The 25,413-nt window shown below is 46.6% G+C and overlaps 1 protein-coding gene across 1 annotated transcript in view; it reads right to left on the bottom strand.

The window, feature by feature from the left end:
* The window catches only part of FERRY3 (FERRY endosomal RAB5 effector complex subunit 3), an 84,945-nt gene that overhangs the window by 16,745 nt on the left and 42,787 nt on the right, over window positions 1-25,413 (bottom strand). The window contains exons 10-11 of the mRNA XM_063134400.1: window positions 12,832-12,900; window positions 9,665-9,867 (exon numbers count right to left, since the gene is read on the bottom strand). Of these exons, the coding sequence (XP_062990470.1) occupies window positions 9,665-9,867; window positions 12,832-12,900 (272 nt within the window). The remainder of the gene's footprint in view (window positions 1-9,664; window positions 9,868-12,831; window positions 12,901-25,413) is intronic.

The following is a 25,413-nucleotide window of genomic DNA, read 5'->3' as shown; positions in this document are numbered from 1 at the left end:
CATGTGAGCAGGTGAAGAGATGCAGTGGCAAGTGGTTCGAAGGGCTTAGTGGTGAGAGCCTTGAGGACTACAGAGAGGTTCCAAGCTGGGTAAATGGGTTTAATTGGTGGGATGAGGTTCTTCAGGCCTCTGAGGAATCTTTTTATTACTGGAGTGGAGAACAGGGTTTTGTTCTGAATTTCCTCTATGGGCTGATATCGCCGCAAGGTATACTCTAATGGAAGAGTATTGGAGCCCTTTGGTGTACAGGTGGTGAAGGAAAAGTAGGACGTCGTTTACTGAGCAGCGCTCGGGCTGAAAGGCATTGGCGGCAGCAAAGGTGGAGAACGATGCCCACTTCATCAAGTAGGAGCGTCTAGTGGATGGTTTTATCGATGCTGATAAGATTTCTTCGATAGCGGTAGGTAGATTCGATATGGGGGAAGGGTCAGTCAGATGCTGTGTATTCTCCATGCTGAGAGGTTGAGAGTGTATAGGTCCGGGTGGTGAATCCGGCCTTGATCGCAGGATAGGAGAGATGGGATGAGTGGCAGCGTATAAAGGTTCTGTTCTGCTATGCGGAGAAGAGGGGAGAACCAAGTCTGCCTGGGCCATCGAGGAGCAACTAGTATGCAATCCGTGTTGTCTGTGATTATCTTGGCTATGACCCTGTGCAGTAGGGGAAAAGGGGGAAATATGTAGAGGAGGGGACCATGCCAATTGTGGAGGAATGCATCCCCCTTGGAAGCAGTCCCTACACCTCCCCTGGAGCAGTAGACTTCGCAGGCCTTGTTTTCCTTGGAAGCAAAGAGGTCCACAGCAGGTTGGCTCCAACGTTGGAAGAGGTATGCTGCCACCGAGGTCAAAAGTTTCCACTCGTGGTGGGTGTGGATCTGACGGCTGAGTGAGTCCGCTAGGCAATTGTCTGTGCCAGCAATGTGAAGTGCAGTAAGGTGTATTCCCCTTGGGATAGTCCAGTTCAGTAATTGTAGAGTGAGGTTGACCAGCTTTGGTGAGCGGGTACCTCCCTGTTTGTTGATATGCCACAAGACTGTGGTGTTGTCTGTAAGGACCTGCACATGTCGGTTCAAGAGCTCGGGTTCGAATGCTAGAAGTGCTTTTCTGACTGCTTCGAGTTCTAGGAAGTTGATGTGGTTTTGTGCCTCTCTTGGTGACCAACGATTTTGGATCTGGAGGGGGCCGCAGTGGGCTCCCCAGCCTATGGTGGAGGCATCTGTGGTGAGTACTCGTGAAGGCGGTGCCGGTTGAAATGGGACTCCGTGGAGGAGGTGGCTGGGTTTTGTCCACCACCGGCGGGATTGAGATGTTTCTCGTGGAAGGAGGAAATGTAACTTGGGATTGCGGAGTCTGTTGAAGTATCGGAGGAACCAAAGCTGTAGAGGTCGCATGCGGAACCTGGCCCATTCGACCACAGCCACCATTGATGCCATGTAACCTAGTAGGCATTGGATGGAGTGAGCCGAAGTGTGAGTGGTTGACATCATCGCACGTGCCTTTTATTAGGAGTCGGGATCATTCGTAAGGGAGATAGGCTCTTGCCGACGGTGAGTCGAGACGTGCTCCTATGAATTTTACTGACTGAGTCGGTTGAAGAACGGACTTTTCGTGGTTCACACACAGGCCGAGATTGTTGAGCAGGGCAAGGGTGGTCGAGATGTGGTTTTGAAGCTGTTGTTTGGAGTCCGAGAAGCCAGTCGTCTAAATACGGGTAAATTTCGACATCGAGTAGACGAAGGTGTGCACAGACGACGGCCATGCATTTGGTAAACACTTGCGGAGCGGTCGTGAGACCGAAAGGTAGTACGCAAAATTGGTAGATATCCGCGCCGATGGCGAAGCGTAGGAAGTGGCGACAGGATTCGTGGATGGTAATGTGAAAATATGAGTCTTTGAGATTGACGACGGCAAACCAAGCATTTCTCCTTAAGAACTGCAGGGTGGATTTTAAGGTGGTCATTTTGAATTTTGGGGGGGCGTATGTTGATGTTTCTTAAGTCCAATATGGGTCTGAGACCCCCGTCCCGCTTGGGTACCATGAAGTAATGAGAAAAAAAGCCTTTTGGAGCTAGCTCTGTGGGTACGTTCTCGATTGCCCCTTTGTGTAGTAAAGTGAGGGCTTCTTGGATAAGTATCTCTGATGGTTTTGTATGCCTCACAGTACCGAAGGGAGGGAGGGTCTCAAATTCGATTATGTATCCTGAAAGGACAATATTGAGAACCCAAGAGTTGGTGGTAATCCCTTCCCATGCGTGGAAGAATGGTGCCAGTCGATTCCGAAAAAGGTGGTATTGGGATTTTGGTGTGGCGTCAAAAATGGCGTTTGGAGAAGCTATCCCCTTTCTTCTGTGATTTGAATTTGTTCGGGGGAGTAGTCGTCTTCCTCTGAAAGGTTTGAGAGGATTGGAATCTCGGTGTCCTGTCAAAGGGTTGTTTTTGTGCATAGGGCTGGTATTGACGAAACCAGTGGCGGGGTCTTTGAGATTGTTGTTGCTGTTGTTGTTGTGGACCAAGGCCCATCTTTTTGGCTGTTGTTCTTGCTTTTTGGACATTGTCCATTTGTTCATCGGTCTTTGAGTTGAAGAGGCCATCCCCATCGAAGGGAGGGCTTTCAATACGTGATCGTGCCTCTGGTGTAAGGCCAGCTGACCTGAGCCAAGCATGGCGTCGAAGGGCGACTGCGCCTGTCATGAGTTTGGAATAGCAGTCAGTTTGATGCCTAGTAGAATTGATTTGAAGTCAAGAAAGTTTAGATGCTTGAGTCTGGAAGACTCGCGCAAGTTCCCTTTGGTCTCCTGGTAAGAACAGCTGATAAAGCGCCATAAGCGCTTGATAGTTAGTGACTCGAAGTCCCAGTGCTGATGCTGAATAGGCACGGCGGCCCATGAAGTCAAGTCTACGCCCTTCTTTATCAACAGGGGAGGAGTGAGCTTTTTGCAATCTGGAGTGAGAAGACTCAACAATTATAGAATTTGGTTTCGGATGGGAAAAAAGGAAGTCTACATCCTTATTTTGAACTCGGTACATGGATTCAAGTCTGCATGACGTTGGTGAGATTAATGAAGGAGAGGTCCATGTCTGTTTTAATGTCTGCAATAATATGGGTGAGAAAGGAATTTCTATTGGTGTCGCCGCCTCGGAGTACATGGCGTCGAAGAAAGGGTCCTGTATTTGCTCTTGATGTTGTTGAGCATCTACCCCTAGAGCAGTAGCCATGTAGAGGATTTGTTCCACGAATGAGCCCATGTCTTCAGATGGGGAGGGTCGATCTTTTGTTCCGACCTCGTCATCTGGTGATGGCAGAGATGGTGGGAGGGTTGATGCAGATGAGTCTGATTCATATCCCTCTTGAGAGACATTATCCGCCGGTAGCGCAGGATAAGGTTCTTCTTGCGGTTGTGGTGGTAGCGAGATAGAGTGGGTAGGCATAGGAGGCAAGGATAACTCCTGACTCGGATGAGGTCTGTGTCTATCTAAATAAGGATCAGAGTAAGGATCCCTATCATAGTGTGGGTAGTCTCTGGCATAACGGTAATCTGAATATCGGTCCCAGTCGCGGGGAGGTGATCTAGATCGACCTCGAAAATCGCCATAATAATAGCGGGGGTAATGCTCCCCGTAGGGTGACGAGGAGCGATACCTTGGAGGTGGTCTAGGAGACTGTTGGCATCGATGATCGGATTCGGAGGAGGGTTGCATTATCGCTGCGTCTGTTGGTCTTGAGTACTCCCTATCTGGCGTAGGGCCCTGTGGAGACAATTGTATACGGCCGTGGTCGGTTGAGGATGGTCGGGTCAAAGTTGCAGTGCTAGACGCCCTCCTGGGAGGAGGGGGTGGTAATGGCATCTGGGCTGGAGACGAAGGGTCTCTAATTTCACTCTCCGATGCAGTCGAGAGAAGTTCAATGGCCGGGCGTTCTACCAGGTTTGAACCCTCGTTTAGTGTCGGCGGGTGTGGCGCTGCCGACAAACCCCGCGATGTAAGTGGGCGCTTCTTTTTCTTTTTAGGCTGGGAGTCAGAAGGAGACCTCGCCTTTTTTGCCTTTTTTGAGAGCTTTTTCGACATCGACATAGTAAGCGAACGTGATGGCTCATTATGGGCCGTCGATACCGAGGGAGCTGTAGATGTCGAAGCTTTCGGTATCGATACAGAGGAAGCAGCCATTAGTGATTCTCTAGGAGTAGACGTATCAACGGATAAGAGCGTTTTCTTCCACAATTCAGCTTTAAGATGATCAGATCTATGTCTTCGGGTTTGTTTGGAGAAAGCTTGACAGTGGTGACAAGTCTCTACAACGTGGGCCTCCCCGAGGCAGAGGACACAAAGGGAGTGACTGTCCGCCGCGGGAAGCTTCGTGCCACAGCGGACACACTTTCTGAACGGGGCCTTAAGGGCCATACATTAAGAAAATTATAATAAGAAGTTAGCAGTAAGAATACAATTGTAAGATATCGTAACGAAGATTTTATTTTTTTTAGGAAAGAGAAGAAGGAGAAGAGATATAAGATGATATATAAGAGAGAAAAGGAAAAAAAGCTCAGCTACAAAGTTTTCGCTAATTGCGAGGAGGATCCTTCCAACGAAGCTATCAGGTAAGCGGTCGCAAAGGAACTGAGGGGAAGGTGGGAACGGGTAGAGGCATGCGCATAGACGGTGGGGGGAGGGGTTCCCGCCTTTCTTAACAGTTTTTTACTCAGCTACTGATCCTTTCCGAAGCACAGCTCAGCGCAAGTGCAGAGCCCATAATGTGATGCACAGAGACCACGAAGAAGAACCAAGTACATCACACACGACATCAACAATTCAAGGACACCGGCAGAATGTCAACCACAAGGCCACAGAGTGAAGGAGAACAGCAGGTCTGGGAGCACCTGTAGTTCTCCAACAAAGAGGGTGGAGCAGAGGAGAGGCTGACTGGAGGCAGAGGCTCAAAAGGCCCCAGTTTACTCCAGACCTCATCAGAGCAAGCTGCTCACTCAAAGCTCTCCTTGGCTTGCGACCCCTTGCCTGGCTGCTCTACCTGCCCTTGCTACCTTGGCTGGCCGGCCTTGTTGACACCCACTGTATCTCATGCATATGAACCACAGACTGATCTGAACATGGGCGGGGAGCGGGGGCAGGAGGATGCTGTGCCCCAGTGTCTTGCTTGTGGTCAACAGCTGGTTGGTCGTTGAAAAAGCGAGAGGGAGCGGGAATGCCTTGAGCAGAAGGGAAGCATTCTGGATCTTGCACTTGAAGTCTCTAGTCTCAGAAGGTCTTAAAGAATCGGTAGAGTGGAATACTTACAATCCGTAAGAGGGAAGCATTACACGTATTCGGTTACACTGTATAACCTATGGCAATGGAACTGAGTACTGTCAGAATCACTTTTGACTGAGTTTCCCACAAACAACTGTTCCTATTTAATCAGGCAAGATAGGATACACATGACCTTGGCTTGCCAACACAGCTATTCAAAAATTACGAATGCAGCAATAGCACAGTACCCTGAAGATTGCAAGAACACAACTACAAACTGCAATCTGAGAAACTTTGAACTACAGCAGCCCACTGGCAGCTCGTTACCCTAGATTTCTACATGTCTGAGATATCACAGCGTGGGCTCTGTACGAGATATGCTTTTGGGGGGGCTTTTGCATGGTGTAAATTCCAGAGAGAAGGTACTAGCTATTTCAATGGGTAAAGTGTTGTTGTTGAAAACAAGCAGACTTGACTTATGAATGATGTAGATAACAAAGAAACTTGATTTTCAAAGGCAACATTTGTTTAACGTTTAATATTTATATACCATGAATAACAAGCCGTAATACCTACCAAATATGATTAATGAGACATAAAGTCTTGTAACTCCCTATGTATTTATTTGGTGACAACAAACTTTACAAACAAGGAGCGCTATGATGCAAAACTTTTATTCCTACTTTTGCATGTTATAAATTTCAAAAAAAGGTACTTGTTATTTCAATGGGGAAAGTAATGTTGTTGAAAACAAGCAGACTTGACTTCTGAATGATGTTGATAACTAACAAACTTGATTTTCAAAGTGCAATGATTGTTTAATATTTGTCTATCTTTCATAACAAGCTATAATACCTACCAAGTATGATTAATGAGACAAAGTCTTGTAACTCCCTATGTATTTACCTGGAGACGACAAATGTTATAAACAGGGAACGCTATGATGCATAAAACTGTTATTTTTACAAAAGAATGTAACTTAAACTTTGGGTGTTGTTCCTCTTCTCTACTTTCTCTATTCTAACTTGTTTATTTTAAAATTATTATAGCTCCTGACAAAGGACGTTTGAAACGTTGAGCACTTCTGTATATTTAAAAAAAAAATTAAAATATTTTTAAAAATATACAATCTCCTGAGCACCTGAGCTTGTCTCTTTTGCATCTGCTCTTTTCCAATTAGTACCTGGCACCACCCATTCAGCAGGGCACACTTTGGAACTGGTTTTCTGTGTAAGGTGGGATGATGGTCATCTGGGGGTGGAGGAATTTTTTATAGCTCCATTGTCATTGACATATCACTACCAGGTAGGGTTTAGACTTGCTGAGACTCTGAGTCTCTGCAGAGGCAGGGGGCAATTAAGATGGAGCACACCAGGAAACCAATGGATGTGGATGGTTTTCTAATGCTCCTGAAGATTTTTCTATCATCTTGGCAGACGATTCTGTCGAAGCCCTGGCTGATCTCTGGAATGGAGAAACGCCCAGATAGTTGACATGATCTCTCCTAAGCATCCTTTCCAATGGAATGAAGCCAAACAAGCCCCTGGATTCCAAGGTGCTGCAGATGATGAAATGAGTAGGGGAAGTAGGCTACAGCATTGTTGGTGGAAAATGTTGAATGGGTCTGATTGAACACCGGCTAGAACTCATTTGAATGGCCACTCTGTGGCAACAAGGGTGGCGAGGAAATTGCACTTCTTCGCCATCATTGCATCTACTCAGAGTTGCCCAGCACAGCATTTCTGAGAGGTCAGAGGCTTGCTATGCTCTGGTCTGCAAACAGAAGAGGTAGACCTCTCAAAACCCCACTCTGACCAATTTATATGACACTTTGTGGGATAGAATCAATCATATCCATTCTAAGTTGGATGCCATCGTTGATACTTTTATTTGGTATGTTTTAAGGTGGATTCCTGCATTGAGTAGGGGGTTGGACTTGGCTTTATAGGCCCCTTCGAACTCTACTATTCTATGATTCAGGTCTGGCGGATATAACTTTGGCTCCTGCTTATCCAGTCATAATCGATATTATTCAACTTGTACACACCAAGCATGCGGGCAGGATCCTTGGAGATGTGAGTAACACTTGTGTTCTGGGCCCTTGGCCTTTCCTAGCTTATAAAAGCAGCCAAGTGAAAGTTGGCTAAGTGGGTAAGGGCAGTGGTGAATGCCTCTTTCCAGCAAGGTGTGGTTCCATCTTGCCTAAAGGAGGAAGTGCTGAAGCAAGGCTTTGTTACAACCACCACCACCACCCCCACCCCACTCCCTGAATCCTGCTGCATTACATAATTTCTAGCCAGTATACAACATTCCATTTTTGAGCATTTGATGGCTTCTCAGCTCCAAGGATTTTTGGACAAGACGGATTATCTAGATCCATTTCAATCTGGCTTCAGGCCTGGTGAGGGGACAGAGAGTGCTTTTGTCACCTTGGTGTACAATCTATGCTGGGAACTGGGCAGCAGGGTGAGTATCTCTGTTAGTTCTGCTGGACCAGGTATCTGAGATGGTATTGGGAGGCACTCCAGTACTTCTTTGAGGGGCAATCTCAGAAAGTAGTGCTGGGGGGGGGGATTCCTGTTCAATAGCATAGCTATTGGCCTGTGGTGTCTTTCTGGGTTCCATCTTATCCCCTGTGCTATTTAACATATACATGAAACCACTGGGAGAGATTGTCTGGGGTTTGGTGACACCTGTATGCCAACTCATTCTCACCTTTCCATCTAAATCAAAGAAACCTGTTCTGGTTCTAAATCTGTGCCTGATGTCAATAAGGGACTGGATGAAGAAAAACAAACTGAAGTTTAATCCAGACAAGACTGAAGTGCTTTTGGTCAGTGGAAATGCAGATCAGGGAACAGCGATTCAACCTGTGCTGGATCAGGTTACACTCAGGCTGACAGTCTGTGTATACTTCTGGACTTGGCCTTGAGCATGGATGCCAAGATTTCAATGGTGGCTAGGAATACACGGCTGAAGCTAGTCACTAACTACACCCTTTCCTAGATATGTCTGATCTGGCCACAGTCCAGCATGCCTTAGTTACATCCCGTCTGGACTACTGTCATGTGCTCTACGTGGGGTTGCCTTCAAAAGCTGTTCAGGAACTACAGTTTGTCTACAATCGGAATGTTGGCTGATGCTTGTTACAGGGAGCACATTACTGCCTTCTTACAACAGCTGCACTGGTCGTTTCCAGGCAGAATTCAAAGTGACTTAAAAAGCCCTAAAGGGCTTGGGACCAGGCTACCTGAAAGCTTTTCTCCTAATCCAGGCCTGCCTGCGTCCTTAGATCGTTGGGAGAGGGCCTTCTTTTGAGGACGTCGCCTCCAGAGGCATGTTTGGTGAGAGAGCACCTTTTTGAAGGCCCCTCCCAAGTTATGGATCCCCCTCCCAAGCGAGGCCAGGTTTGCTCTCTCTCTCTCTGCTGCCCTTTTGCTGGCAGGCAAAGACTGCTTTATTTAAGAAGACTTTTAGCCTGCAAGTGGGTCTGGTGGATTGGGTGCTGTTTTTAATAATATTTTTTCTGCAATTGTTATATTTTTATTGTTTCTGTAAGCTGCCTTGAGTACCATTTTTGGTAGAAAGGTGGGATACACATAAAATAAATAAATACATTTAAGTCTCTTGTTTTGTTATCAAATGTACATATGAATTGACAAATTGAATTTTGTAGAATTAGGTTTTAGACTAACAGGGCCCGATATTGAAGATACCTTTTTGTTTGTTTCCTAGAGGACACACACACGCTCTCTCTCTCTCTCTCTCTCTCTCACACACACACACACACACACACACAACCCTACCTCATTTTAAAGAGGCTAGATAATCTTCTAGCTACAACGAAGTGGGATGGCACCACAAACAGGAAAAAAGGTGGAGAAACTCCAGATAACAAAAGAAACTTTTTTGAATCACAGGAGACACTGGAGTGTCACGTGCATTCATGGGAAATATGCCCCTCTTGAAGGGTTGGCTTGTCCTCTGCCACCTCCCCTCTCAAGTGGCTTGCCAGCAGATCGCTCCACAGACTTTAACAATGCTGAGCAAAAGGGTTCCCTGCTGAACAATGGCTTGATTGGGGGAGTCCCGCCTCCCACCTAGGAACCTGGGTGCTTCCCCCCCATGCCCATTTTTCAGCAGGAGACCCTTTTCTACAACTATATTAAAGTAAATGACGCAATATTGCTCCATAGACTTCAACAGAGTGGGGGAGACAAAGCCCGACGCTGGAGGGGGCAGGAACAAGAAAAATGACAATTCAAAATAGAGGGTTAACTTGTGGAGTCACACAGGACACTTTTTCAAAATGTCAAACATGCTCATGCGACCCAAATGTTTGTCCATTCCTGATCTAGGGTGACAAGCTTAACAATGATAACATTTGTAAACAAAAAATAAAGGCAATCATTGGTGGTTAATTGCTTACCTCAGACATAGCATGTACCAGCAGGAGAGGAATACTAACTGTAGTAATGTCATGTGTGCAACACACTTTGAGGATATTCCGGAGGCCCATTATTGCAGGATCCCGGGCAGAAATATTACCCGATCTCACATTATCATCCACACAGAGGTGAAAAGTAACATGAATTTCAGAGAGATTTGAATGGCGAGTGATGTAAAATTCACCTAAGAATAATATTGTGACAGTTTAATATACAATCTCCACTTATGAACTTGAAACTAAACATATCAAAGGAGTAAAATGTCATTAAAATCCTTATTCAATGCTGGGGGAAAAATCTTACAAAAATTATTTTCTGATGCTTTACTGTGCATCTCAGAAAAGTAAAATATCCCCAGGCCTGCATCAGTTTTTGTTTGAATAAAAGAAAATGCCCCTTTGATTTTTCAAACTCTTTATATGGGCTAGGACAAAAAAGCACCCAATGCAAAAAAAAAAAAAAAAAAAGTTACTGTGACATAAACACACACCACATACCAGGGGCACCAAAACTAGGGCATAAGTACGGAGCAAACTTTTTTTAAAAAAATAGAGTAACACCCCCCCATTTCCTTTTACATCATCTAAACCTCATTTCCCTCTCCGTTATAGAACATCTGTATAAAGTATGACAAAGCCAAAATAGGCGGATATGTATCTATAAATGGCCATCGAGACAAGAGTATAAAAAGAGATGTTTTAACACTGAAACTGTATACAGAACATCTGAAGTATACACAGATGGAGGAGGTGAAAATGCCAGAGTTAAAGGAAAGGATTTGCAAAAGCAGTACAAAAGCAGGAAGTGTTCGGGGTTGTGTGCGTGTAGGAAGCAAAACAATGTAATTAAAGAAGATTCATAGCTTTGAGGAAACTTAACTATTTCAAATGGACAAAAAGCCATTTATCCAGTCAATTTAAGACACTAGAGATGAGACCTTTGTTCAAAAAAGTATTTGATGACACACTCGACTAGGAACAGACAGTTCCAGCAACATAGTAGTGGCCAACTGCAGTGGAAACAGAATAAAACATTCATGTAAGCAGAGTAGCAGTGGATTTATAAATTAATGTGAGATTGCAGTTGCTCATCTATGGAAAGGGAAGTTGGAATTTTTTCTTTTAGTGGCAAAAATCTTACAAGAGAATGTGACTATCGCTGCACTGCTCTTTGAGTTAACCACTCAACTGAGCAGATTTAACTCAAGTTTGTCTTTGGCTTACTATGGAGCTGGCTTTGACTTGGAGAGCCAGAGGACTGAAAAAGAAGGGGATAATTTGGAAGTGGAAAACAGGAGATCCCATTAGCATTCAGAAAAATTGATCCACAAAAGTAGGTTTCACAGGACTGCTTCTAGACAAAATGTTTGCCTGTGCTTTTATCTTCTGACTCATAATATGAGTCTGGGGGAGCACTCTATCAGGCTTTCCCATCAGTTTCCCCCCTTTACCAAAGCATACTAACCCTTGTGCTGTGGTGTGGGGGGGTGGGGGGCAGCAGTGGAGGCTTCATCTGTACATTTGCATTTTGTTTCTTCTCTTCTCAGATTATCCTATAGTCCTAACTAGACAACTGCTCTGTCCCCACCATGACACCATGCATGGACATAGCTACTTGACAGAATTAATCAGAAGAGACACAATCAGAAGCCGAAACTCAGAATAAAGCACAAGTTCTTACATCCATCCCTGCGAAAATTCTGGAGCAGATTATAAAAAAGTCAATCTGTAAACACCTTGAAATCAATGCAGTGATTTCTAGAAGCCAACATTGATTTGTTAGGAACAAATCCTGTCAGACTAATTTGATCTCATTTTTTGATCGGGTAACCTCCCTTGTGGACCGTGGGAATGCTGTGGACGTCATATATCTTGACTTCAGCAAAGCTTTTGACAAAGTGAGCCCCATGATATTCTGATTAACAAACAAGCTAAAAGTGGGCTAGATGGAACAACTATTAGGTGGATTCACAGTTGGCTACAGAATCGGACTCAAAGAGTACTTATCAATGGAACCTTCTCAAACTGGGAAGAGGCAACGAGTGGGGTACCGCAGGGCTCAGTCCTGGGCCCAGTGCTCTTCAACATTTTTATTAATGATTTGGATGAGGAGGTGCAGGGAACACTTATCAAATTTGCAGATGACACAAAATTTGGTGGGATAGCTAATACTCTGGAAGAAAGAAAGAAACTTCAAAGTGATCTTGATAGGCTGGAGTGCTGGCTGAAAACAACAGAATGAGATTTAATAGGGATAAATGCCAAGTTCTACATTTAGGAAATAGAAATCAAAAGCACAGTTACAAGATGGGGGATACTTGACTCAGCAATACTACAAACGAGAAGGACCTCGGGACTGTTGTAGATCACAAGCTGAATATGAGCCAGCAGTGCGATATGGCTGCAAGAAAGGCCAAGGCTATTTTGGGCTGCATAAACAGAAATATAGCTTCCAAATCATGTGAGGTTCTGGTTCCTCTCTATTCAGCCCTGGTTAGGCCTCATCTAGAGTATTGCGTCCAGTTCTGGGCTCCGCAATTCAAGAAGGATGCAGACAAGCTGGAGCATGTTCAGAGGAGGGCAACCAGGATGATCAGGGGTCTGGAAACAAAGCCCTATGAAGAGAGACTGAAAGAACTGGGCATGTTTAGCCTGGAGAAGAGAAGATTGAGGGGAGACATGATAGCACTCTTCAAATACTTGAAAGGTTGTCACACAGAGGAGGGCCAGGATCTCTTCTCGATCCTCCCAGAGTGCAGGACACGGAATAACGGGCTCAAGTTAAAGGAAGCCAGATTCCAGCTGGACATCAGGAAAAACTTCCTGACTGTTAGAGCAGTACGACAATGGAATCAGTTACCTAGGGAGGTTGTGGGCTCTCCCACACTAGAGGCATTCAAGAGGCAGCTGGACAACCATCTGTCAGGGATGCTTTAGGGTGGATTCCTGCAATGAGCAGGGGGTTGGACTCGATGGCCTTGTAGGCCCCTTCCAATTCTGCTATTCTATGATTCTTCTCACAAATTACTAAGTGGCATTTCACTATAAGGTGAATCTACACACACACACACACACACACACACACACCCCACACACACACTATAGCAAGGGGCATATCTAACTGAATAGACTGCACAATCAGAACGTACCAGGCAAAATATTTAATAGGTGTTGTTCAGTATTTTTAGACGTTTCTTCACTGCTACTATTTCTGTTTCCTGCATTTGTAAAAAAAAAAAAAAAAAAAATAGGTTATCATATACAACCAAATGCTTTTCAATTACATATGTTGACATACAACGCAACAGAAAACTATATTCTAAAAAAGCTAGGAAGCCAAACCTGGAATATTTATACCTCAAGTACTGGCAATACTAGGGGGAAATGCGAATTTGAGAATTTTCTTTTTAATTCCTTGTGCAGTAAGTGCACCCCATTAATTTATTTATTGCATTTATATCCTGCCTCTCCCTTCAAGGAATCCAAGGCAGCGTACATAATCCTCCTCCTCTCCACTTTGTCCTCACAACAACCCTGTGAGGTAGGTTGCGCTGAGAGGCTGTGATGGGCCCAAAGTCACCCAGTGGGTTTCCATGGCCGAGGGGGGACTAGAACCCGGATCTCCCAACTCCCAGTCCAACACTCTAGCCACTACACCACACTGATGTACATTTAATTATGAACACTGCGGATTTTCAAGAAATGTTTACTACTCAAACTTTGGGCACGACCCACCAAGTGCAGAATAACAGATGAATACAGGCATTAGAAGAGGAAAAATGCAGGTTGCTTACCTGTAACTGTAGTTCTTCGAGTGGTCTCTGTGCATCACACATTATGGGCTCTTCACCTGCGCTGAGGCCGATGTCAGGAAAACTTTGATAGCTGAGGAAGTATTTTTGGCAAGAACCCCTCCCCCACCATCCTACTGCATATGCTCGGGGATCCCGTCTTGATCCTCAGTTCCTTGAGACCGCAGATGGTCCTGAGACCAAGGAATGTAGGATGCGCAAGGATGCTCTCGATGTGAGCCAAGAATCAGTGAGACCAAGAGGGGATGGTGGGCGGGTTGTGTGAATGCACAGATGACCACTCAAAGAACCAGTTACAGGTAAGCAACCTGTATTTCTTCATTGTGGTGTCTGTGCATCACACATTACGGGCGATTGACAAGTTCACTTACTGGAGGTGGGTTGTTTCGCTGATGACAGGTTTGATCTATAGTATGGATGACAGGACAGCTCTGCCGAAGTTGAGGTCAGCCCTGGCTCTGATGTCCAGTTTGTAGGGGTTAATGAATGTAGAGGGTTTGGACCAAGTTGTTGCCAGGATCGAGATGCCTCTAGTGAATGCCACAGATGTACCCACACTCCAGGTGGAGTGTGCTTTTACTGGTCCTGAGAGTAAACTAGTTCTGGCCCTTGAACTGGTCCTGGCCCTTGAAGTTGATACACAAGTTGGATCACTTGAGCAATCCACACTGACAGCCTTTGTAGTGACACAGGCATCCCTTTCCTCCATAGCACAGAAAAAGACAGGTTGATTTTCTAAATGGTTTGGTACACACTTTGTAGAAGGCTAGGGCCCGGCAGATGTCGAGTGAGTGAAATGTAGACTCTAGAGGAGAGATGGGTCCTTGAAGAAAGTGGGTAGGACAATGTCCTGGTTGATGCCGATAAAGCCATCCTCCATCCTGATCTGTCCTTCCCAAAGTGGTTGTGATTGTCTTTGAGGGTTTGGGCTGGAGAAACGGCATTCCACTTGACAGATAAGCTCAAGAGTGTGTATCAAGGGTACCTTCTCAAACTGGGGGGAAGGTAACGAGGTAACGGGCTCAGTCCTGGGCCCAGCGCTCTTCAACATTTTTATTAATGATCTGGATGAGCAGGTGCAGGGAACGCTTATCAAATTTGCAGATGACACAAAATTGGGTGGGATAGCTAATACCCTGGAAGACAGAAACAAACTTCAAAGTGATCTTGATAGGCTGGAGTGCTGGGCTGAAAACAAAAGAATGAAATTTAATAGAGATAAATGCCAAGTTCTACACCTAGGAAAAAGAAACCAAATGCACAGCTACAAGATTGGGCATACTTGGCTGAGCAATACTACAAACGAGAAGGATCTTGGAATTGTTGTAGATCACAAGCTGAATATGAGCCAACAGTATGCAAATGCTATTGCTATTTTGGTCACCAGAAAATGCTATTTTGGGCTGCATTAATAGAAGTATAGCTTCCGAATCGTGTGAGGTACTGGTTCCCCTCTATTCGGCCCTGGTTAGGCTTCATCTTGAGCATTGTGTCCAGTTCTGGGCACCACACTTCAAGAAGTTTGCAACTTGAAGAGGAGAAGCAACTTAGCTCTCTGAGAAGCCATTGAGCAACATTGACTAACTGCGATTGGTCTGTTTGAATTGCAGCTTCTGCTCCTCCCCTCCTTTTCAGGTACTTCTAGCCTCCAGTTTGCTGCAGTTTGCAACTTGAAGAGGAGAAGCAACTTAGCTCTCTGAGAAGCCATTGAGCCATTGAGCAACATTGACTAACTGCGATTGGTCTGTTTGAATTGCAGCTTCTGCTCCTCCCCTCCTTTTCAGGTACTTCAAGCCTCCAGTTTGCTGGAGGCGCGAGCCGAAGGGCGAGAGTACAAGGGCTCTCGGCCTGTGGCTCTCAGCCGTGGGGGCAAAGCCGGTCAAGCGGATCCTCTACTCCGGAGGAAAAACCCCAGCCACGGTCCAGTCGCTGCCACTTTCTGATTCAGGTCACGATCTTCTCATTGTCTCCTCTCAGTTCTTTTCTCCTCATATCTGTTCCTTATGGCTCGTTCCAATCTCGTCTCTCCTAACTTAGTTCCTATCCGGTGTCTCCCCTCTTCTCAGCTGCCTTTTTCGTGTTCCTTATGGAACTGTCGCTCTCTTGCTTCTAAGGCCCCTGTCATCCAGGACTTGTTTATCTCTAGGTCTCTCCACCTCCTTGCTCTTACTGAAACCTGGCTTCCTGCCCATGATACTGCCATCTCTGCTGCCCTCTCTCTTGGAGGACTCTCTTTCTCTCACACTAGTCGCCCAGAGGGTCGGGGTGGTGGTGTGGGTCTTTTATTATCTAGTTTGTGCCAGTTCCAGCCTCTTTCCATTCCACCTTCACATTGCTTCTCCTCCTTTGAGGTACATGTGGTGAGGCTCTTCGCTCCACTGCGACTGCGGGTTGTAGTTCTGCACCGCCCCCCAGGCTCGTCCTCAAAATTTATCTCTGATTTTGATTCGTGGCTGTCCTTTTTCCTCTCTGACAACTGTCCTACTCTTATCCTGGGTGATTTCAACATTCATGTGGATGACCCTCAAGATGCTGCAGCTCTACGATTTCGCTCATTATCTTCCTCTTATGATCTTAAGCTTTGGTCTGATGCACCCACACATTCCCTTGGACACTGTCTGGATCTTGTTCTCACTCGGAATTGCTCTGTGTTGGACTTTTCTACTGCTCACTTTCCGCTGTCAGATCATCACCTAGTTTCTTTCAATATTACTCATAATCCTCCTCCTTCACGTCCCACTTCTCGCTCTTGTCGTGACTTGCAATCTATCAATTATGAGGCTTTTTCCCAGTCTCTAGCCTCCTCCCTTCCTTCTGTCTGTTCGGCTGTCTCCTTGGACTCAGCTGTCTCCTTCTTTAATTCCTCCTTATCTTCAACTCTTGATAATCTTGCTCCATCTACAACTCGGATAGTTCGCCCTTCTCAACCCCAACCGTGGCTCACCTCTTCCCTCCGCTACCTTCGCTCTTGTTCCCGGGCAGCTGAACGCCTTTGGCGTAAGACCAGGGACCGGGCAGACTTTGTCCATTACAAATTTGTACTCTCCTCTTTCTCTTCTGCCATCTCACTGGCCAAACAGCAGTACTACTCAACGCTGATCCAATCAAATGCTAGGCATCCTCAGCGGCTCTTTGCGTCCTTCAATTCTCTTCTGAAGCCTAATCCGCCATCTCTCCCCGCCTCTCTGTCTGCTAATAACTTTGCCTCTTTTTTCAATGCTAAAATCCAAACTATCCGCTCTGATCTGGCCAGCTCTGCTCCTCTTCCAGTTCCTGTTCCTCATCTGTCAGCTCCTCCTGCAAATTTCTCTGCGTTTCCTTTGGTCTCTGCGGATGAACTGTCTACAATACTGCGCTCTTCGAAGCCTTCCACTTGTTCTCGTGATCCGATTCCTTCTCGCGTCTTTATTAATCTTATTCCTGCTATCCTCCCTTCCTTGCTACATATTATTAATCTTTCTCTGTCCTCTGGTTCATTTCCTTCTGCTTTTAAACATGCTACAGTCTCTCCCATTCTCAAGAAACCTACTCTTGATAGGCGATCTCTGTCTAACTACCGACCTGTCTCTTTGTTGCCGTTTGTTTCAAAGATCCTGGAGTGTGCGGTCTACTCTCGCTGTCTTGACTTTCTTTCTAGTAACTCTGCTTTGGATCCATTTCAATCTGGATTCCGTCCTCTGCATTCCACCGAAACAGCCCTTACTAAGATCACCAATGATCTCCTTACTGCCAAGTCTAAAGGCCATTATTCCGTTCTTATTCTCCTTGATCTAACTGCAGCCTTTGACACGGTTGATCATGATCTTCTCTTAGATTCCCTTCATGACCTTGGATTTTGTGGCTCTGTCTATAACTGGTTTGCCTCCTATCTAGCGGGTCGCTCTTTCAGCGTGTTGACTAATGGCAGCTCGTCTTCCTCCTTTCCCCTTTCAGTAGGGGTTCCGCAAGGCTCGGTGCTTGGCCCGTTGTTGTTTTCCTTATACATGTTGCCCTTGGGCAAGCTTATTCAATCTCGTGGCCTCCAATATCATCTGTACGCCGATGATACACAACTATATCTGTCATCTCCGGAACTTTCTCCTGATGTTCACGATCGTATCTCGGCATGTCTTTCAGATATCTCAGCTTGGCTGCTTCATCGTCGCTTGAAGCTTAACATGGCAAACACTGAATTGCTTGTTTTTCCTCCTAAACCTTCTCCTCATCTCTCATTCTCTCTTACTGTCAATGATGTTACGCTTACTCCGGTCAAGGAAGCTCGTAGCCTTGGCTTTATCTTCGACTCCTCGCTCTCCTTTATTCCTCATATTGAGGCAGTAGCTAAATCTTGTCAATTTTTCCTGTATAATATTGCCAGGATTCGATCATTTTTGTCTGTCTCTTCTGCCAAGACGCTTGTTCATGCACTGGTTATTTCACGGTTGGACTACTGCAACCTTCTTCTCTCTGGCCTTCCTTCTTCTCACATCAGTCCGTTGGTTTCTGTTCACCACTCTGCCGCAAAGATCATCTTCTTAGCTCGCCGCTCCGACCATGTTACTCCGCTTCTGAAATCTCTTCATTGGCTTCCAATTCACTTCAGAATCCAATATAAACTTCTCCTGTTAACCTTCAAAGCTTTTCACGGTCTAGCTCCTTCCTATCTCTCCTCTCTCATCTCACACTATTGCCCCGCTCGTGCTCTTCGCTCCTCTGATGCCATGTTTCTCGCCTGCCCAAGGGCCTCTACTTCCCTTGCTCGGCTTCGTCCATTTTCGTCTGCTGCCCCTTACGCCTGGAACGCTCTTCCAGAACATTTGAGAAGAACAGGTTGCTTACCTGTAACTGTGGTTCTTTGAGTGGTCATCTGTGCAGTCACACTATGGGCTCTGCGCTTGCGCTGAGCTGAGCTTCGGAAAGGATCAGTAGCTGAGTAAAAAACCGTTTAGAAGGTGGGAACCCCTCCTCCCACCGTCCCGCGCGCATGCTCCCGCCCGCTCCCGCCTTCTCCTCAGTTCCTTTGCGACTAGATCGAACCTGGTACCGAGAGGAAGACGGAGTCGAACAACCAGCATGACACCGTAGAGGGGACGGAGGGAGGGTTGTGTGACTGCACAGATGACCACTCAAAGAACCACAGTTACAGGTAAGCAACCTGTTCTTCTTCTTCGTGGTCTCTGTGCATCACACTATGGGCGATTACCAAGCCTTTACTCACCGGAGGAGGGTCGGTGTCATTGTAGGATAGCTGAAAGAACAGCTCTGCCGAAGGAGGAATCGTTCCTGAAATGGGTATCGACACCGTAGTGTTTGACGAAAGTCAACGGGCGCGACCAAGTGGCTGCCTTGCAAATGTCAATAAGTGGAACTCCTCTGGCAAAGGCAGTGGATGTGGCCAGACTTCTGGTGGAATGCGCCCTTACCACGGTGGGGGGCTGGAGCTTCGAGGCTTGGTATGCAAGACGAATGGTACTAGCTATCCATCCAGCCAAGCGCTGGGAGGAGACTGCTTTGCCTTTTTGAGCACCTCCATAGCAAACGAAAAGTCTGTTAGTGGTGCGGAAGGATTGGGTCCTGTCCTTATAAAAGGCAAGGGCCCTACGGACGTCAAGACAGTGTAATCTTTTCTCGAGGGAGGTGGTGGGAGAAGGAAAAAAGGCTGGTAAGACTATTGGTTGATTGATGTGAAATTCTGAAACCACTTTAGGCAAGAAGGCCAGGTCTGGGCGGAGAACAACCTTGTCGGTGTGGAAGACTGTGAGCGGTGGATCGACATGGAGTGCGCAGAGCTCACTTGATCTTCGGCCAGATGCTATGGCGACGAGAAAGGCAACTTTCCAGGTAAGTAAGTGTAGCGATGTAGTGGCTAGTGGTTCGAAGGGTTTCGTAGTGAGGGCATTGAGGACTACAGATAAACTCCAAGTTGGATATATAGGCTTTATAGGTGGAATTAGATTCTTTAAACATTTTAGAAATTTCTTGATGATTGGAGTGGAGAAGAGAGTTCTGCCTTGGATTTTGCCTCCGTGAGTTGATAATGCGGCGAGATATACTCTAATAGAAGAGTACTGTAAGCCTTTAGCATACAAATAGTGGAGGAAGAGGAGGGCGTCCCTGGGTGAACATTGTTCTGGTAGGAAGGAGTTGGCAGAAGCAAAGGCTGAAAAAGATGCCCACTTCTTCGAGTATGAGTTCCTTGTAGAGGGTTTTATGGATGCAGACAGGATTTCTTTGATGTCTGCGGGGAGATCTGACATGGAAGCAGGTGCGGCTAGCCGTTGTGTATCCTCCATGCCGAGAGGTTGAGGGTGCGTAGGTCCGGGTGATGAATTTTGCCGTGATTGCAGGATAGGAGAGATGGGATGAGTGGTAGAATGCAAGGTTCTTCGACTGCTATGCGGAGAAGAGAGGAGAACCAAGCTTGTCTGGGCCAACGAGGGGCAATCAGTATACAGTTGGCATTGTCTGTGATGATCTTGGCTATCACCTTGTTGAGCATGGGAAACGGAGGAAATGCATAAAGTAGAGGACCGTGCCAGTTGTGGAGGAACGCGTCTCCTAGTGAGGCAGTGCCTACACCCCCTCTGGAGCAATACTGCTTGCAGGCTGTGTTCTCTTCTGAAGCGAAGAGGTCTATGTCTGGTCGGCCCCAGAGATGAAAAAGGTAATGGGTCACCGAGGTTGAAAGTTTCCGTTCGTGTTGGGGGCGTATATGGCGACTGAGAGAGTCTGCTAGTGCATTGTCCGTACCGGCAATGTGGATTGCGGTGAGGTGGATACCTCTGGGAATAGTCCAAGTGAGCAACTGCAGGGTAAGGTTGACGAGTTTTGAAGAGCGCGTGCCCCCTTGTTTGTTGATATGCCATAAAACGGTAGTGCTGTCTGTAAGGACTTGGACGTGTCGGTTGGAAAGTTCCGGTTCGAATGCGAGCAGAGCTTTCCTGACTGCTTCGAGTTCTAAAAAGTTTATGTGGTTTTTTGCCTCAGATTGCGACCATCGGTCTTGGATCTGGAGCGGACCGCAGTGGGCTCCCCAGCCTATGCTGGACGCGTCTGTGGTTAAGACCCGTGACGGCGGTGTTGGATGGAATGGAACACCGTGAAGAAGATGCCGGGGTATTGTCCACTATTACAGCGACTGTCGATGCCATGTATCCTAGTAGACGTTGGATGGAGTGTACTGATGTTCGAGTGGCTGACATCATGACTCGGGCTTTCTTTATTAATATACGGGATCGTTCGAGTGGTAAGTAGGCTCTTGCAGATATGGAGTCGAGACGGGCTCCGATGAAGGTTATTGACTGGGTCGGCTGTAGAACTGATTTTTCGTGGTTTATACACAGTCCGAGGTCGTTGAGCAGAGAGATGGTGGTCGAAATGTGATTTTGGAGACGTTGTTTGGAGTCCGATACCAGGAGCCAGTCGTCCAGATATGGATAAATCTCGACGCCTTGGAGGCGGAGATGGGCGCATACGACTGCCATACATTTGGTAAATACCCTTGGGGCCGATGTGAGGCCAAAAGGTAGCACGCAGAACTGGTAGACGTTCGTGCCTATGGCGAAGCGTAGAAAGGGACGGCAGGATTCGTGGATGGAAATGTGAAAGTACGCGTCTTTGAGATTGACGACGGCGAACCAGGCGTTTTCTCTCAAGAATTGCAGAGTTGTGTCTAAAGTTGTCATTTTGAATTTTTGGGGGCGTATAAAGGCATTTATGTCTCTCAAGTCCAAAATAGGTCTGAGACCTCCGTCCCGCTTCGGAACTGTGAAATACCGGGAGAAAAATCCCGCAGCTGCGATCTGTTTGGGGATTTTTTCGATAGCTCCCTTGTGCAAAAGTGTTAACGTCTCTTGAAGTAGTATTTCCGATGGTGTCGTATACTTTACAGTTCCGAGGGGAGGGAGAGTCTGAAAATCTATCCTGTATCCTGTAAGGATGATGTCTAAGACCCACGAGTCTGTAGTGATGTTCTCCCATGCGTGAAAGAATGAGGCGAGGCGGTCTCGAAAAAGGTAGGATCGAGGATGTGGCGTTTAGAAAAACCGTCCCCTCTCTTTTGAGATCTAAACTTGTTTTGAGGGGTAGTCGTCTTTCTTTGGAAAGTTTGAGAAGGCTGGAATCTTGGCGACCTGTCGAAGGACTGTCTCTGCGAGTAAGGTTGGTATTGACGTGGCCAGCGACGGGATTTCTGGGATTGCTGTTGGTGTTGTTGCTGCGGGCCGATGCCCATCTTTTTGGCAGTTGTTCTTGCCTTTTGGACATTATCCATCTGTTCATCGGTCTTTGAGTTGAAAAGACCATCCCCGTCGAAGGGAAGGCTCTCAATGCGTGATCTGGCTTCTGGTGTGAGCCCAGCAGATCTAAGCCAGGCATGACGTCGGAGAGCTACTGCATTTGTCATGAGTTTCGAGTAACAGTCGGCTTGGTGCCGGGTAGAGTTGGTTTGAAGTTTAGAAAGTCTGGATGCTTGAACTTGAAAGGCTCTTGCTAACTCTCTCTGGTCGTCTGGCAGATAGTCACACAGGGAGCCCATTTTGTCCCAGAGAAAAGCCTGGTAACGTGCCATCAGTGCTTGGTAGTTAGTTACTCTAAGGCCTAAAGCTGACGCGGAGTAAGCACGACGACCCATAAAGTCCAATCTGCGACCCTCCTTATCGACAGGAGATGAGTGTGTTTTCTGTGATTTCGAATGCGAGGACTCTACAATTATTGAGTTGGGCTTGGGATGCGAGAATAAGAATTCAACATCTTTAGACTGAACTCGATACATGGATTCGAGCCTGCGTGATGTGGGCGAGATGAGCGAGGGCGATTCCCAAGTCTGTTTTAACGTTTGCAGCAAGATTGGCGAGAACGGAATTTCAGTTGGCGTTGAAGTTTCCGTATACATATTATCAAAGAATGGATCCTGGATCTGTTCTTGATGTTGTTGGGCGTCGACGCCTAGGGCAGTGGCCATATAAAGGACTTGTTCCGAAAATGAACCCATGTCTTCTGATGGCGAAGGGCGGTCTTTTGTGCCGACTTCATCACTAGGAGAGGGTAGTGATGGCTGGAGATTTGAAGAAGAAGAGTCAGATTGATAACCTTCTTGGGAAGCCTGGTCAGGTTGTAGTACATGGTATGTATCTTCCTGAGGCTGAGGTGGTAGAGATAGAGATCGAGGCGGTATAGGTGGTGCGGACGTATCTCGTGAAGGCGGAAGGCGAGGCCGACGCCTATCTGGGTAGGGATCGAAGTAAAGGTCCCTGTCATAGTAAGGGTAGTCCCCTGGATAGTGGTAATCTGAGTATCTATCCCAGTCCCGAGGCGGTGATCGAGAACAGCCCCTGTAGTTGTCGTAGTAGCCCCTCTGATAATGCTCTCCGTATGTGGAAGAGCGGTATCTGGAAGCCGATCTTGGAGAGTGCTGGTGTCGATAGTAAGTTTCAGAGGAGGGCTGTAGTGTTGTTATGACTGCCTGCTCGGAGCGATCTTGGCGTCGAGGAGAAAGCTGTAGCACTCCTTGACTGGCTGAGGGAGGTCTATCTTGAGATAAAGCGTTGGAAGTCCTCCTAGGGGGAGGAGGAGGAGGGAGTGGCCTCTGTGGTGACAACGAGGATTACTTGATCTCCCCCTCCGACGGCGTCGAGAGAAGTTCAGTGACCGGGCGATCAGGCAGGTTTGAACATTCTCCAGTTGGTGGGGGGTGTTGTGTTGTCGACAACCCTCGTGTTTGAAGTGGACGCTTCTTTTTCTTTTTAGGTTGGGCGTCGGGGGACGACCTTGGCTTTTTTGCCTTATTAGCGAGTTTCTTCGCAGTTGAAATCGCAATAGAGCGCGATGGCTCATTATGCGCCGTAGATACCGAGGGAGCTGACGATGTCGAAGCCTTCGGTATCGATACGGGGGGCGACGCCATTTTCGAACCCGTAGGGTTGGGCGTGTCCACAGAGAGAAGCGTTCTTTTCCACAGTTTGGCTTTCAGGCGATCAGATCTATGGCGTCTGGTTTGTTTGGAGAAAGCCTGGCAATGGTGGCAGGTCTCTACCACGTGGGCTTCTCCTAGGCAGAGGACGCAAAGAGAGTGGCCGTCTGCTGCAGGGAGTTTTGTGCCGCAGCGGACACACTTTCTAAATGGGGCCCTGAGGGCCATGCAAGGTAGAGAATAGTTTTTGCAGAAGAAGAAGTATAGTTAAGAAAAATTATTATTATTATTATTATTTATTTATATAGCACCATCAGAATAAAGATTAAATTTAATTTAATTTTTTTTTTTTTTTTTTAGGAAGAGGAATATAAGAAGAAGAGGAATATAAGAAGGAAAAAAGGTGTTTTGAGAAGAAAATAAGGAGAAAAAAGCTCAGCTAGAAGAGTTTGCAGAATTTGCAAGGAGGATCCTTCCGACGAAGCTAGCAGGTAAGCGGTCGCAAAGGAACTGAGGAGAAGGCGGGAGCGGGCGGGAGCATGCGCGCGGGACGGTGGGAGGAGGGGTTCCCGCCTTCTAAACGGTTTTTTACTCAGCTACTGATCCTTTCCGAAGCTCAGCTCAGTGCAAGCGCAGAGCCCATAGTGTGATGCACAGAGACCACGAAGAAGAACTACAAGTTCAACCACAGCTTTTAAAGCTCAACTAAAAACTTTTCTTTTCCCTAAAGCTTTTAAAACTTGATGTTGTGCAGACTTCTACTGTTACTTTCTACTGTTAGTTTTTCCCTACCCTGTGCCTGCTTACCCTACCCTGTGCCTGTTTGCATTCTCTTCCCCTCCTTATTGTTTTACTATGATTTTATTAGATTGTAAGCCTATGCGGCAGGGTCTTGCTATTTACTGTTTTACTCTGTACAGCACCATGTACATTGATGGTGCTATATAAATAAATAATAATAATAATAATAATAATAATAATAATAATAATAATAATAAGGATGCAGACAACCTGGAGTGTGTTCAGAGGAGGGCAACGGGGATGATCTGGGGTCTGGAAAAAAAGCCCTATGAAGAGGGACTGAAAGAACTGGGCATGTTTAGCCTGGAGAAAAGAAGGTTGAGAGGAGACATGACAGCACTCTTCAGGTACTTGAAAGGTTGTCACACAGAGGAGGGCCAGGATCTCTTCTCGATCCTCCCAGAGTGCAGGACACAGATTAATGGGCTCAAGTTAAAGGAAGCCAGATTCTGGCTAGACATCAGGAAAAACGTCCTCACTGTTAGAGCAGTACGACAATGCTACCAGTTAATTAGGGAGGTTGTGGGCTCTCCCACTAGAGGCCTTCAAGAGGCAGCTGGACAACCACCTGTCAGGTATGCTTTAAGGTGGATTCCTGCAATGAGCAGGGGGTTGGACTCGATGGCCTTATACACCCCTTCTAATTCTACTATTCTATGATTTTATGAAATTGGATGGGTTCATCCACCAAAGTAAGGTTTGGAGGTCGTCTCTTGGTAGGGAGAGATGAACTCGATGTGGGTTGGCTCTGCCGTCAAATGAGCGAAGAAGAAAGGACTGGAGTGGTCGCATTCATAGTTGTGCCCACTGGACAACATATACAGTGGAGGCCATTAAGCCTAGCAATCTTTGAATTGTCCAGGCACTGGCTGATTGAGGGTGGAACAAGTCCTCTGCCAAGTGAGTCAGTGTGTCCACCCATCTCTTTGATAGGTAGGCTTGAGAGTCAAGGTCTACTCTGATGGTGATCTTCGGTGAGGGACTGAACTGCGACATTTTGGTGTTGGCACATAGGCCCAAGGAAGTCAGGAGGTCGTGGACGAGTGCTGTGTGTTGAAGAGCGGAGAGCCATGACAGGGCCACGATGAGCAAACTGTCGAGATATGGATGTTCTGCATTCATAGAATCATAGAATAGCAGAGTTGGAAGGGGCCTACAAGGCCATCGAGTCCAACCCCCTGCTCAATGCAGGAATCCACCCTAAAGCTTCCCTGACAGATGCTTGTCCG

Source organism: Elgaria multicarinata, chromosome 9 (genome assembly GCF_023053635.1).
Source record: "Elgaria multicarinata webbii isolate HBS135686 ecotype San Diego chromosome 9, rElgMul1.1.pri, whole genome shotgun sequence".
NCBI lineage: Eukaryota > Metazoa > Chordata > Lepidosauria > Squamata > Anguidae > Elgaria > Elgaria multicarinata.
The sequence above is the reverse complement of the archived record's forward strand: the minus strand, read 5'-3'. Positions and strand labels throughout refer to the sequence as shown.